Here is a 14,980-nt window from a genome sequence, read left to right as displayed (position 1 = left end):
CTCAACTTCCTGTCACCATAACTAATTTTACTGGACGATAAACTGTCCCAGAAATCACTGCAATAACTAGAACCTTTTATTTTGAGTCCATTTTGAGGTACAACACACACAAGTATCCAAACTAAAACACAACCAAAAACAACAAATAAAATGGAAATGAAGAAAACACGACCAAAGCAGATCATGATCAGCTTTTCAGTAAATCACATCAAACTCACTGTTGGTTCTGTCAGCACGGATCTGGATCTGGAGGAATTTCACCAGAACTGTTCTGATCTGTTTCCACATCGTCTAGACAACGAAGACATTTAGAAACCAGCAGCAGAACCTCCAGAACCTCCAGGTTCTGGTATAGATTCTTCCAGTTCCACATCAAACATCCACTTGTTAGCTGTTAGCTTCATGTTAGCTTCACGAAGATAACAGCTAACAAGCTGGACCCAGATGTTCAGCAGAAGCTGATCTGACAGGCAGAACGTTCCGGACCGACCCGGTAGGACCTGGTTCCGGTTCTCCTTTCTGGTTTGATGTGTTGCAGTGACAGAAACCCAAACGGAGCCAGAGTTTCCTCCAGGTGAGGCTTAGTTCTGGTAGTCTACTGATCGAATCAGAAACGGACCGGTCCGGATCCTAAATGTTGGTCCAGAACCATCAGAGAGCAGAAGAGCTGCTGGACCGGACCACCAGCAGGGAAACCAGGTCGGTTCTGATCAACATCCTGAGAACACCACGACGCTAATATTAGCAGCTGCTGTGGAGATGAGCTTCCTGTCTGGGTCTGACATCACTTCCTGTTTCCTCTGGTTCTCTGTCCAACACACACACACACACACACACACACACACACACGGATGAAGAGGGAACAGGAAGCCGGTCTGGAGCTCTTGGAGCGCCGCTTCCTGTTACTGAGCAGACAAATAGGCGGAGGTCAAAGGTCACGACGTTCAGACAATAGCTGGAACAAAACTTCATGTTGACCCAAACAAACAGAGGGGTCAGAGGTCACCATGACTCCAAGCCACACCTCTGGATTCAACAGAATGACCTTTGACCTCCTGTGGATCATCCACCTGAGGACGGGCTGAGCTCACCTGGAGAACAGGAACGCTGTTAGCACAACGCCAGGGAAGGGTCAAAGGTCATCATCAGATGAAAACACCTCAGAGTCCCAGCAAATTCAACCCAACAAAACCCAAAGGTTCTGGTTCTGGATACAGGCCTCAGCTAGCAGGTCAAAGGTCACAATACTGAGCCAACATGGCTGCCAGGAAGAGTTACTTTACTGATCCTAAAGGGAAATTAAATGAGCTGAAGGAGGAAGGGTTCTCTCTCTAGGAACAAGATGGCGGCTGGACTGAACCCTGTGATGTCACAGCAGTGGGCGGGGCTTCTCTGGAGCAGGGCTCGGTGGTCTGGTTGTGTGTGAAACCACACTGGGCCAGGCTGGGCCGTCATGCTAACAGAGCAGCTTCAGGATGGAGCAGACCTCTGGCCACACACCAGCACGGTGGTGGCAGGATGGTGATGTGGGCATTTATATGATAGCTTATCATTATCATCAGAGTTCTTTTCATGGTTACATTTTCATTTATTATTGACACAATAAAACTGTTGGGCTTGTTAGTTTCACCATCTTCCTCTGCTGTTGGTTCAGTTTAGGTTCAGGTAAATTTACAGTATGATTAAAGCTCAGGGGTATTTAGTGACACTTCTTTATATGAATCGAGTCCTGAAGAAGTGGAAATGTTTCTGAAGATCAGCATTTGTGTTTGTGGAGCTCTGATTGCTGTGTCATGCAGTCACATCCATAAAGAACAAGTAATAAATAGTTTTTATCTCTTTTATTGTTGTTTTAGTATCACAACGACGTGATATAACGCAGACTGACGGATGGACCAACACCAAATCATTTCATTCATTTATTGACTCTAAACTTCTAATCTGGAATAAATTAAAGTTCATGTGGTCCATCCAACTTCCTGTCCGTCAGCAGGAACTTCCTGTTCATCAGGAAGGAACTTCCTGTCTGACTATCAATCCCCCTACAGGTCAGGAATGAAGTGATGATCTTTGACCGGCAGATCAAACTGCAGCTCTGAGTCTGCAGAGAAGAAGAAGAAACCATCCAGATGTTTCCATCTAGGAGCAGTCTGACCCCCCCGCCCCTGATGGGGAGGTCAGAGGTCAGGCAGCAGCAAACAGACGGCAGATGGAGCAGACATTCTGAGAGCGCTCTGTTCTGCTGCAGTCATCTGCTCTCCTCGTGGCTCGGCCCCTCAGGGCGCTGCCAGCATCGAACCAAGCGCCCCTCTTCAGAGCGCCCGGGTCGGGTCGGGTCGGGCCGTCCAGAACCGCTGCACCCTGAGGCTGGTTCTGCTGAACCCGGCGACGCCCTCACTGGTCAAACATCCGCCAGCCGCTCGCTGAATTTCACACAGAGACGCCACCTCGGCCTGCGCAGCGTTCAGGGCATTCCAGGGAGGTCACGACCCCCAGAACCAGGGGGGGAGACCAGGGTCCACCGGGTCCAACCGGTCCACAGGGTCCCCCTCCCACACCACTGGAAACATGTCCCACTTTAATTCAGCTGCTGCTGTTCTTATTATCAGACTTTATTTACCCAAAGACAGCAGAACCGGGTCAGAACCGGGTTAGGGTTCTGCTGCTTTATCTTCCCCTTATCGGGAAGGACTTAAGGTTGAACCGGATACCGAAGTGTAGAAAAGGGAAAGCAGAGTTTATCTAATCTCATGTTGTAACATCCATCTGGGCTGATAAGAGCGTTCCTGACTGGGAGGAAGAAAAACTGGGAGAACTGGAGATAAAAGTCCAGGAAAACTGGGAAAAACTGGGAGAACTGGAGATAAAAGTCCAGGAAAACTGGGAAAAACTGGGAGAACTGGAGATAAAAGTCCAGGAAAACTGGGAAAAACTGGGAGAACTGGAGATAAAAGTCCAGGAAAACTGGGAAAAACTGGGAGAACTGGAGATAAAAGTCCAGGAAAACTGGGAAACTGAGCAGTAAAGAATGAGGACCTGCAGCTTTCACTTCACCAACCAGGAAGAAAAACATTCCCAGCATTCCAACCTGTGGTATTCCAAACAGGAAGTGACACACAGTCCTCTCTGTGGGGAACCGGACCGGTTCTGGTTCTAATTATGGATCCACTGAGTGTCTCTTCAATAAACCAGACAAATTCTGATCCCTGAACATCTGATCCAAATGGATCCACACAGTCATTCCTGATCAGAACCGGATAAATCGGACCTGGTTCTGATGGTAAACCAGAACCGGGTTTAGTTCAGTTTATTTATGTGGAACTGCTTCAGAACTGAACCGTCTGAACGAGACAAACGGATCCAGTTCAGTTCTGATCCGACTCCAAATCATTCCCGTTCAGTCCTGTTCTGGACAGTTAAACTCAGATTATGATGCTAATCCCAGCAGATTATATCAGGCTGAGGAACAAGAAGAAAGCTGCAGCAGAAGCAGAGCCGGTTCATCTGCAGTTTTGATGTAATGACCTTTGACCTGCCTCGTTGCTGAAACACAATAAACTGATGAACAGGAAACAGCTGAAGGTCATCCGGTGACCTTCTGATGGACAGAGAGTCTGTCAGAACCGAGCCATCGGGTCCGGATGAGAACCAGACCCGATGTATGCTGGATTATTTCCCAGCATGCATCTCACCCTGACGGTCTGAACTCAGAGCTGAAGCCGCTTCTCCTCCCACTCTGAGTGGAAGTCGATCAGGCTGCGTCTCCATGGTAACCAGTGGTGTAGTGTTGCTCAGGCTATCATATGGACCACACACACACACACACACACACACACGCACACACACACACACACACACACACACACCATCAGCTTTCAGGCTAATAAAAGGTCTGAATGGCTGCATCGGGTCCAGAGATGTTCTGATTGGTCCAAACTGTCAGTTAAAGGGACAGTCAGACATTTTCTACATGATGATTAAACGTTTTCCTCTCCTGATGTTTAGATTCAGAAGCAGAGCTGATGGTCAGAAACATCTAAAGAGAAACTTCTGAACAGCTGAAGAAACTCTGAGAGGGAAATAAAATGTTTACTGCGACAATCTGTCAACATCAGGATTTCTGTTAGATTCATAAACACGCAGACCTTCATGTTTCTGGTTTTGTTGGACTCTGTAGTTGCAGCAGTTGCTCTGTAACATCTACTGATCTCTGTTGTGAACAGTGTGGCTCTACTGGGATTCACAGAGTCCTGCTGATGAATCCCAGTCTGGACTGGTGAACGATGAGCCGATACAGAGATTAACGAAACGAGGAGCGACCCAAAATTGGGTCTCTGTCTCTTTAAGAAGGAGACAGAGAGTGGGGACGATGCTCACCTGAGCCGTTGTGCTCAGCAGAGTGGTTGCCATGGAGGACTAAAGGATTTCTCAATAATTCGATGAGGGGATAGCATCGTAACATGATCTAAAGCTAAGAGAAGCAGGTTTTTCATGTTACTGTTCCTTTAAGACTCTGGGTTCTGCTGCAGCGCCAAGGCAGGAAGGATGCCGGTTCAACTCCAGGAGGAGGCGGAGCTTCAGGCTGGATCAGGTCCAAGGAAACCAGGAGCAACAACAGCGTCTGGATTCTGAAAGGACCCATTGTTCCAGCTGATCGGACCCGTTTCAAGAACCAGGTGTTACCGAAACAGAAACCAGCCGCTCAGCTCATGGACCAGGGTTCTGACCGAACCAGGGTTCTGATCGGACCAGGGTTCTGATCGGACCAGGGTTCTGACCGGACCAGAGGGACACCCACTGACTGGTTGGTTCCCAACAGACCGGACCGGTCCTCAGGTCCAATCAGAGCTTCCAGCAGAACATTCTCCAGCTAATCAGTTTAGGAAGCAGAAAGATGATTTAATGAGAGCTGAGCGCCGGGCCCCGGGCCCCGCCCTGACCCCCCTGTAAACAGGCTGCTGCATATTTAACACGACAGGACGCTGAATTATTTAGAGCACACACACACTGATACACACTGATACACACACACAGTCACACACACACAGTCACACACTGATACACACACAGTCACACACTGATACACACACACAGTCACACACTGATACACACACACAGTCACACACTGATACACACACACAGTCACACACTCAGAGGAGCATGTGAGCTACCAGCGGCGGCGGCCGACCCGTGATCCGCATCAGACTGATGAAGAGGAGTTATTGTTGCTGTTTGGACACGATGAAGATGGAGCAGCAAAAAGACTGAAAACACAACCTGAGATAATCTGGATTATAATCTGGATTATTCCTGACAACCACTAATAAAATAATCCCAGATAAACGTTCAGGTCGACCAGCAGGGATCAACTGGAGGAACCAGACATGAAGTTATTATTCACTGGTTAATAAACAATAATTACATAAAAACCTGAACAGAAAACTCAGATTCATGATGTTTATGGGAATATTTTGTCTAACTGTGGATAATCTGAGGATAATCTGGGGATGTTGGTTCTCCTGCAGCTCACTAGCGCCCCCTACTGGACTGCGCTGTGTGACTCCTGCAGAGCTGATGAAGCTGCTCTCAGGTTAAATCTGTTCTGGATTCAGAGCTTCAGCTTGAGGAGCAGAAAGCTTGTTAAACTCAGAACCACTACTGTTCAGAACCACCACCGTGCTGCAGCTGGGAACTGAGAGAAATCAGGAAACCAGCCACAGAAACCAAGATTAACTCCAGCTTTACCTCAATAACAAGTTAAAGAGCTTCTGCTGAGGAGATGCATCTCAGTTCTGTGACATCATGTGACCCAAACAGCTCCAGAACCTTCCTGTTACCGGGCAGAACCAGCAGGTTCCTTTAATCAGTCTAATTTCACTCAGGTTTGGTTTAATCTGCTGAACATTTGGATAAATATGTTTATCTCCAATCTGATCCTGATCTTCCAGAAAAACTTTAACCACCATAAAAAACCTTCCTGTTCCCAGTTTCATGCCTCATGTAAGCCTGGGGTTCCCAAAGTGGGGGTCAGGGACCCCCAGGGGGCACGAGACACCAAGCAGAGGGTCCAATGATGATTTCAGAATCCTCATGATCCCTGAGCTTTATGGAGAGCTTAAATATGAAAACACTTAATGAAAAACCTTATCATGTGAAATGAAGTTAATTAATGTCTCATTAAATATTGAACTATAGCTCTTAAATTATGAAATAAAAAGTCCAACAAATTCATAAAAACTGTAATTTAAATCTATATTCATGTATTTATTAAATAAATAGAGAATTAAGTAAATAAATTCATGTGGGTCACCAGGTTACCAATAACTGTTCAGCTCTCTGGTCCTGTTTTCTGGCAAAGGGTGCAAAGTTTGAGAACCTCTCCTCTAGAGGGCGCTGAGCATGTAAATGAGTAGAAACCTGACTAGAAATCAACCAGAAGAAGAAGAACTACCAGCAGGATAACTAGAGATGAAGGAAGGCTGAGGATTAAATCATTTTCTCCTCCAGCGGATGAAGCTGGAGGCTCTCAGGACCCAGAGTTACCTCAGGTTACCTGGGTAAGTTAACCTGACCAGCTGGTTAACCTGACCAGCAGGTGAACCTTACCAGCTCAGGACGGAAACAGCAGAATCGGAGGGGAGAGTTTAAAGAGACAGGACTCAGAATATTCTCATCCCAGTCTAACCAACAGCCCCAGTATAACCAGCAATCCTACCTGCCAGCGCCTTGATGCGTGAGCGCTCAAAGAGGCGGGCCGAGCTGTTCTCGTTGTCCCAGTCATCGGCGTCCCAGCGGTTGTTGACGCCGTCGCTGTACTGCTGCTGGATCTCCATGTGTTCGAACTCCGCCGCCACCGACGTCATGATGACCTCGCCGTGACTCCGCCCCCGCCCGCTGCTCCGCCCACCTGTTACCTGCTGCGGGTTTCAGCGGGACCCTCTGAGAGCGGCTCTGATTGGCCGGCCGGGACGACTGCAGGAAACCTGCAGAGACAGAGAGATGGTCAGTGAAGCACGGGGGAGGAGGAGTGATGTTGCGGGATCCATACTGACCACCATCAGCTCCTCTATTGACCAAACTGTTCTAGAGTCCAATACAACCACTGACACAACCAACTGGGCCATCAGAACCCAGCAGCACAACAGAACTGATGGAAATGTGTAGAGATGGCCTAGTCAAAGCCCAAACCTCTAACTGAAACACTGACAAACTGAGGTGGGAGAGCTGAGCAGGAACCTCAGTGAGCTGATCTGGACCAGAACCACAGAACCAGGAGCTGCTGGATCATGGAGTGTACTTAGTTTACTGATGGGTGTACTTAGTTTACTGATGGGTGTACTTAGTTTACTGCAGCAGCCTCCCAGGTCAACATCTGGTGATTTTTCTATACCTGGTTCCCAGTCATGTGACTGCAGCTCTGCTCTGTGATTGGCTGCAGCCTGACTCTAACCTACAAACGGCTCTTCCTGGGCGCTGAGGGAGCGCTGCCCCCTGCTGGTGAAACCAGGTCACTGCAGGACATCAGAGCAGCAGGATGAAAGCTGGTAGTGCAGAGATGCAGTTTGTGCTGTTGCTAGGCAACATTCAATCTATTTATAAACTGTAAAGCGTCCTGGTTGGTAAACAGAGCCAGAGTTCCTCTGTGAGGAAAGAGACAGAAGTACAAAAAGAAAGACAGAATGATGTAAAGAAAGAAAGAACTAAAAAAGAAAAATGTACAGAAACAGAAACGTTCGTTATTTTTTCCTCTTTATTCAGCTCCAGTTGATCAGATTCAGTTTTTCAGTTTAAATTTTCTTTGCGACGTTTGAGTCATCAGACTCTTCATCGACCTGAGCTGCACCTGAGGCCCCGCCCACTGATCCTCAAACCGTCCAATCAGAGTAGCCGACTGTCAGAGCAGGAAGTGAAGCGGCTGGGACACTTGGTGACTTCCTCCCACTCAGAGCTCAGCAACCAGTGAGTGGAGCTGCTGGTGTTGCTACGCTAAAAATATGCCGATGATGATGGTGGGACCAGAACACACACATACACACACACACACACCCACACACACACACAATCTAGGCGCCATGACAACTGCCTGCAGTAGTAAAGCGTTTCTGCAGTTTGGAGATCTGGACTCGGTTCTGATGACATCATCACATTTATGTGTCAGAACAAAATGAACCAGACTGAACATCAAAGGGGAAATGAAGGCCTCTGATTGGTTAATCTGCAGCGTCTCCTGAAATATGGAAATAAATATTCATCTGTTCGGTTCTACAATTTAGTACAAATGTAAAAATGATTTCAACTTCATCTCTACAACCAATGGAAAAGTTGTTCTTTTCACTAATAAATAGAACTGGATCAGAACCTGATCAGAAGATGAATCTGTGTCTGAGTGGTTCCACTTTTCAAATAAAAGAATATACGAGTCCCGACGTCTGTCCCTGTAGCCATGCTTTACTACTCTGAACCACTGGATCCTACATTTCCCATGATGCATCACTGATGCCCCCAGATCTGATCCAGGTCCAGATTTTCCTCTGAGGCTTTTATAAATCTATGATCAAAAGAAGCTGTTATTTCTGAACTCTTCCTCTTCCTCCTCTTCATCCTCAGCTCCTCATCCTCATCATCCTCCTCATCCTCAGTTTAAAGCGTTAGCAGCAGCTTTAGCGGGTCGGGTTATTTCTGACCAGGGAGACTAAAGGATGTTTCAGAGACAATGCAGCGTGAAGATCAACATGATGAACAGAGCAGAAGAAACTCATCAGAACCGGATCAGAACCAGATCATCAACCAGCTGATCTCTGAGGACCAATCAGAGAGCAGACAGATCAAACTGATGGAGGATCTGATTGGTTCAGGTTCATGAGTTCAGTTGAACCTCAGAAAGTTCAGGAACCAGAACCGGTTCGGTCCGTCCTGTCTCTGTCCATGTCCTCAGTAAACCAGACATTACCCTGCAAAATGCCACGTCTCCATGGTAACGCCATCCCAGCATGCACTGCGGCAGCAGCAACTCACCAGGCTGCCGACAGCGGCACAAAGACCCGACTGGAAGACGAACTTTAACTGGGCCGGAGGCCAGAGTTTAACTGGGAGCACTGGTTCTGGAGAACATTTCTAACCTCCGGTTCTGATCCAAACTATGATCAGCTGAGCCTGCAGGTTCTGTGGTTCTGATCCGAGAGAACAGAAAGCTCTAAGGCTCTTTCACGTTTCAAGCATCAGCTGATTGCCATGGCACCGAAGCACTGCAGAAACCCACGCCGCTCTCAGCCGCCCACGCAGCTCTCCAGAACCGCTCGCATCAGAGCAGAACCTCCGGCTGCAGCAAGAGCACACGGGTCGGTTCTGATGGTTACCATGGAAACGGTTCCCCCATGTTTCTGCCGATCCAAACTGAGCTTTACTCGTTTACTGGACCCGTCCAGAACCAGACGGGCTGCTGCAGGTCCCACTGAGGTCCGCTCAGCCTTCACCGCACTGCGCTGCTGGTTCTGGAGAACTGGGTCGGAGAGGAGGCGGGATGTCATCCATCACTACCTCTGCAGCTTTAACTAGGCCACAGCCACCATGTAGGACAGCAGCAGCCATCTGACCCGGTACCAGCAGAACCACACCGACCCAGAGCAGGAGGAGGACGCTGATGGACCAGAAACCTCCAGAGACCCCGATCCTCTGGTTCTGATCCAGAAGCTGCTGCCACACAGAGACAGAAGAGAGGAAATGACCCAAAACAGATGTAACCATGGAAACCCATGCCCGCTTTCAGCAGGCAGCTGAGCAGGTTCTACTGGGCCGACAGCCGGACCACAGAGTCGACCAGAACCGGAGCAACAGAACCAGAGCAACTGAACAGGAGCAACAGAACCGGGTCTCTGAGTTTAAAATGAGTTTCAGTCCCAACATGGTTCAGCTGCTGCATGTTCAGCAGAGCAGGAACCAGTTAGAACCAGTTAGAAAATTACAGTAGCAGTCAGATCCAGTTGGACCCAGAACCTCCTCCCTCAATCCTCTGCAGGACTCTCTCCCTGTAATCAGGTAGCTGCTCCCTGCTAATGCCACTTAGCGGTTGCTATGGTTACCGCGATGAATGGATAGATAAACGGGGCAGAAACAGAACCGGCCCTGAAGTTCTCACTGACTCCTCTATAAAAACCAAAGAACTTTCTGGATCCGACCATTCGGTTCTGATGAACTTCACTGATCATCACTAATAAATCAATCAATAATCTATCAATAGTCTGTGATTACTAACTAAACTCCTGGTCCAGTGAGGGACACCGAGGCAGAACCTCCTGCTCTATGAGGAGATACCAGAGCCGTCTGGATCCGACCGGTTCTGATCCAAACTGTGAAAAAACAGAACCAGATCAACAGAAAGAGGCTGAGATGTAAAATAATAAAGTTACTGGTGTTACTGGTCTTAATGGTGTTACTGGTGTTTACTGGCTCTCCAGTTTGATAAATCAAATCATTAATCAATAATATATAAAATAAATAAATACAAGAAAATAAATTTTTTTCTTGTCTTGAAACATTAAATGTACATTAAATTATGGAATCGTGTAAATATGTTCTTTAATAAAACACTGTCAAAGGGTCTGTTCATCCATGTCAATATAAAAACTATCAGAATCATTTCTATCAAATCACAACATTGTGCTCTTTATTCAGAAAATCCCCCAAAACAATTAAATAATTCATCAAAAGTTAGAAACTCTGACTTCAGTCATTTATTAGTGTGTGTGAGAAAATGTGTCAATGACAGGAATTAAACTTAAAATACTTAGTAGAACGGCACTTTGTGAAGTTCGGTCCATTTACTTGTGTTAGCTTACTGGAACACAGACCACATTCAACATGGCGGACGCTGTGACGTATCACAGCAACGGGCCGACCCGCTCCATGAGGCGTCTGCGCGTATTCATGTCTATGGAAAAACTCCAAAGTGGGCGGAGCCAAGAGACGGGCTCCCATGCTGCTAATGGATCACATTCATCGATCTATGCTAACCATGCTAGCTGTTCCTCCTCCTGACTCGCCACCAGGGGGCGTGTCTGAGTGAGAAGATACCTGGAGGCGGGGCTTAGTGACACTGACCAAGCTGGACCGCTGGAACCAATAGGAAAATTCAGCTGCAGTACCACCGTTCAAGCCACAGAGGGCAGCACTGAGCAGACTGGAAAAATATGGCAGAACTAAACTAACGTACATCCACAGAAAACAAAGACAGAACCCTGAAGGAACAACTTATAAAGTTTATCAGCAAATAAAGTTGATGTTGGGGGTTAGCTAATATCTAATTATCTATATGGGGCGACTGTGGCTCTTTGGTAGAGTAGTCGTCTTGCAATCGGAAGGTTGTAGGTTCGATTCCAGCTTCCTCCTGCCACATGTCGATGTGCCTCTGGGCAAGGCACTTAACCCCAAATTGCCTACCGATCTGCGTATCGGTGTATAAATGTGTGCGTGTTTGTGAATGTGACTCTAGTGTAAAGCGCTTTGAGTGGGTCAAAAATGACTGGAAAAGCGCTATATAAGTTCAGTCCATTTACCATAATTCATTAATTATAGATTATCTCAGTGGATTAAACACCTGATGGATTATGGTAGGTCTAGACCAGGGGTCTCAAACTCCAGTCCTCGAGGGCCCAGTCCTGCAACTTTTAGATGAGCCTCTGCTGCCACCACACCTGAACAGATCATTAGGTCATTAGCAAGGCTGGGAGAACGGATCTACACCAGGAGGAGGTCATTAAGTCATTTCATTCCAGTGTTTTGTACCTGAGGCACATCTAAAAACTGTAGGTCTGCAGCCCTCGAGGACTGGAGTTTGAGACTCCTGGTCTAGATGTTTACAGTCTGAGGATCAGAACCGTTTCCATGTTTACTACAACACCCTCCTGGTTGCCTAGCAACAGACATTAAAGTCCTGTTAACAACATGTATCCACAGCACCAGGTAAGACGCTCATTAAGACCAGCAGCCAAATCAGGACTCCTCTTCACCCAGAGGTGAGGAAGACTACTTCCTGCAGTTCACAGTGAGCATCAGAATGAAGAAGAACGAGGATCCAACTGACTTCTGGTTCTGCAGGAGTTTTCTTCCCCACTGTCGCCTCATGCTTGATCTGCAGAGGAGAACGACTCGGTCCAATCAGCTGCAGACTTTTAAATAAAAAGGTGTTTGTCTTTTAATCTTGTTTTTATTTTCTGTCTAGTTCTAACATTATTATAAACAAACTTAAGGTTATAAGGTTATATATATAATCAACTGAACCAAACTAAATAGCATTATAACGAGGATTTTATAAACTTCATGTTGTTGGATCTCATTTCATTCTGAAGGTTTCTAATGATCCGCATGCTGGTTCTGTCAGAGGGCCAGACGGACCCCAACGGTTCTGAACGGGTCGCAGACGTTCAGTTCATTTCCAGGGGCCCTCTCTGCTCCATCATGTGAGAAAAATCCAACACACTCACACACACTCCTGATAACAAAGAGTGAAGGAATAAAGTCTGAAAGCAGAGGAATGTGTCGGCAGCCAGAGAGGATGAGATCACGGGAGAGAGAGAGAGAGAGAGGGAAGGTGCGGGCGAGAGGGAGGGCGATCGAGGAAGGAGAGAGAGAGCTGACCTGGTTTCCATCTGTTAATAACATCTGATCTGCAGCAGTCAGACTGTGATTGCTCCCACATGGAGGGAAGCTAAAAGCTGATAGCTGCTTAATTATTAATACCAGCTGCAGGAAATCAATACCGATCAATACCGATCAATGCATGTAAATAAGAGAAGGTGTCCACTGGGTGGGTCCAGGTCGGAACCAGCATCCGGTCTGGATGGAAACCAACACAGTCTGAGGAAAATTCATTACATTAAAACATGCAAATAAACACATTTAGTTCTTTAAAGAAAGAAAATAAACATTTCAGGAATAAAAGTCAACAGATTCATTCCTTTAGTGAACCTTTGATCATTTACAGCAAAGGATGAATCTGCAGCTAAAAGGTCCAAACAGGAACATGTGAAAAGTTCAGCTGAACATCAGTGCAGAACTGATCTATTGATTAATTATTGGATTAATCGGTTAATAACTGGATCCAAAAGGTGATTAACAGGAGGTTCTGGGATCAGGTTTACAGACAGAAGGTTTTTACCTTAAATGTGAAATATTTCTATCTATTGTTCAGTTTTAACTGTGTGATTCTGTCAGCAAAAGTTTTACCAGTCAGTTAATCGATTACTGAATTAGTTCATAATTATTTCAAAAATAATAATAAAATAACACTCTGCTTTCTGATTGGACAGCTTCAGTTAGAAACAGAAACTGATCCAGGACACTTCAGGGTCTCACAGAGTGTGGGAACTTTGAGCTTTTGGAGGAACATTAGTACAGATACTGGTTCCGTAGCTTTTAATGGGCTAACTGGGTTAAACCCATAAAGGAACCTTCCTGCTTCACCAGTAAAAATAATAATAAATCTGTTTTCTAAAGTTTTATATGACGATGCAACAAAGTAGAAAAAATATATATTTGATAATTTTCTCCTCCATGAAACAATCAGTTTACAGACAGACCGACATGTGCAGCTGCAGCACAGCAATCACACACACACACACACACACACGCAGTCTAATAACGTCACACACACACACACACACGCAGTCTAATAACGTCACACACACACACGCCGTCTAATAACGTCACACACACACACGCTGTCAAATAACGTCACACACACACACGCAGTCTAATAACGTCATACACACACACACGCCGTCTAATAACGTCATACACACACACCCACACGCGCACACACACACACGCAGTCTAATAACGTCACACACACACACGCCGTCTAATAACGTCACACACACACACGCAGTCTAATAACGTCACACACACACACGCCGTCTAATAACGTCACACACACACACCCACACGCGCACACACACGCAGTCTAATAACGTCACACACACACACGCAGTCTAATAACGTCACACACACACGTGCCGTCTAATAACGTCACACACCCCCATGAACATAATGACTTCCTGCTGTTTGCTTCATGGATTCATCAGCTGGAAAACTGAACCTCTGACTGAACATGGAGCTTCAGTTCTCTGGTTCTGTTCTCTTCAGGCTGACCAGAACCGAGCCGGTCCAGAACCAGAACCAGCCGAGTTAAAGCAGCCGGTCCAGACAGACAGACAGACAGACGGTGGCAGCATCAATAAGTCATGCGGTCAGATTTACTCAGTGAGGCGAATTGTTTGTTCAGACTGAACCCAGACAAAGAGAACCAGAACATTAACAGGTTCTGATTGGTTCAGGTTCACTAGAATCAAGTTTTAATGTTTAATGAAATTAATGCTGAACAGAACCAGAATCTCTCAGATACACATCAACATTTATGGGATTTATGGAGAAAATGTTTCTTTTAAACTCAACGTCCAATCACAGAAGACTGTCAGTCACTAGATTAAACTAATTATAATAAAAACAATTTTTTATTCTGATTTTCCTTTAACTTACAGTCAGAAGCTAAACTGAAATAAATCCGGTTAGTTTGAGAGTTTTTCTGTCTAAAGCCTGAAATGTTCCCCGTTTCTCAGATGAGCAGAAAAAATCAGACGTGAAGCTTCAGCTGTGTTAGCCTCCGTTAGCTCCCATTAGCCTCCGTTAGCTCCCGTTAGCCTCTCACGGGGGGTTGCCGCATGTAGCTTCCGTAAGCCTCCATAGTCCCGGTAGCTTCATGCCCATAGCAGCCAATGACACGGTGGTGTTTCTTGCAGCATCAGATGGTGCGATGTCATGCATGAAGATGATTTTGCTACTGAAGGTTAGCTTCTGTTAGAATCAGTTACCCCCCGTTAGCTCCTGTTAGCCCCAGTTAGCCTACGTTAGCTCCCGTTAGCGGCAGTAAATCCATATTTGATAGCTTCCCTGTGCATTATTGATGTGGCCGTGTTAGCCTGCTCAT

The 14,980-nt window shown here is 46.4% G+C and overlaps 1 protein-coding gene across 1 annotated transcript in view; it reads right to left on the bottom strand.

The window, feature by feature from the left end:
• LOC116712881 (spectrin beta chain, non-erythrocytic 1-like) overlaps positions 1 to 7,005 on the bottom strand; it is a 53,449-nt gene extending 46,444 nt beyond the window's left edge. Inside the window, exon 1 of the mRNA XM_032552724.1 lies at positions 6,716 to 7,005. Within this exon, the coding sequence (XP_032408615.1) occupies positions 6,716 to 6,863 (148 nt within the window). The 5' untranslated portion in view covers positions 6,864 to 7,005. The remainder of the gene's footprint in view (positions 1 to 6,715) is intronic.
• Positions 7,006 to 14,980: the final 7,975 nt, after the last annotated feature.

This window comes from Xiphophorus hellerii, chromosome 22, assembly GCF_003331165.1.
Source record: "Xiphophorus hellerii strain 12219 chromosome 22, Xiphophorus_hellerii-4.1, whole genome shotgun sequence".
NCBI classification, from domain to species: Eukaryota; Metazoa; Chordata; class Actinopteri; order Cyprinodontiformes; family Poeciliidae; genus Xiphophorus; species Xiphophorus hellerii.
This window is presented reverse-complemented; position numbering and strand designations above follow the sequence as displayed.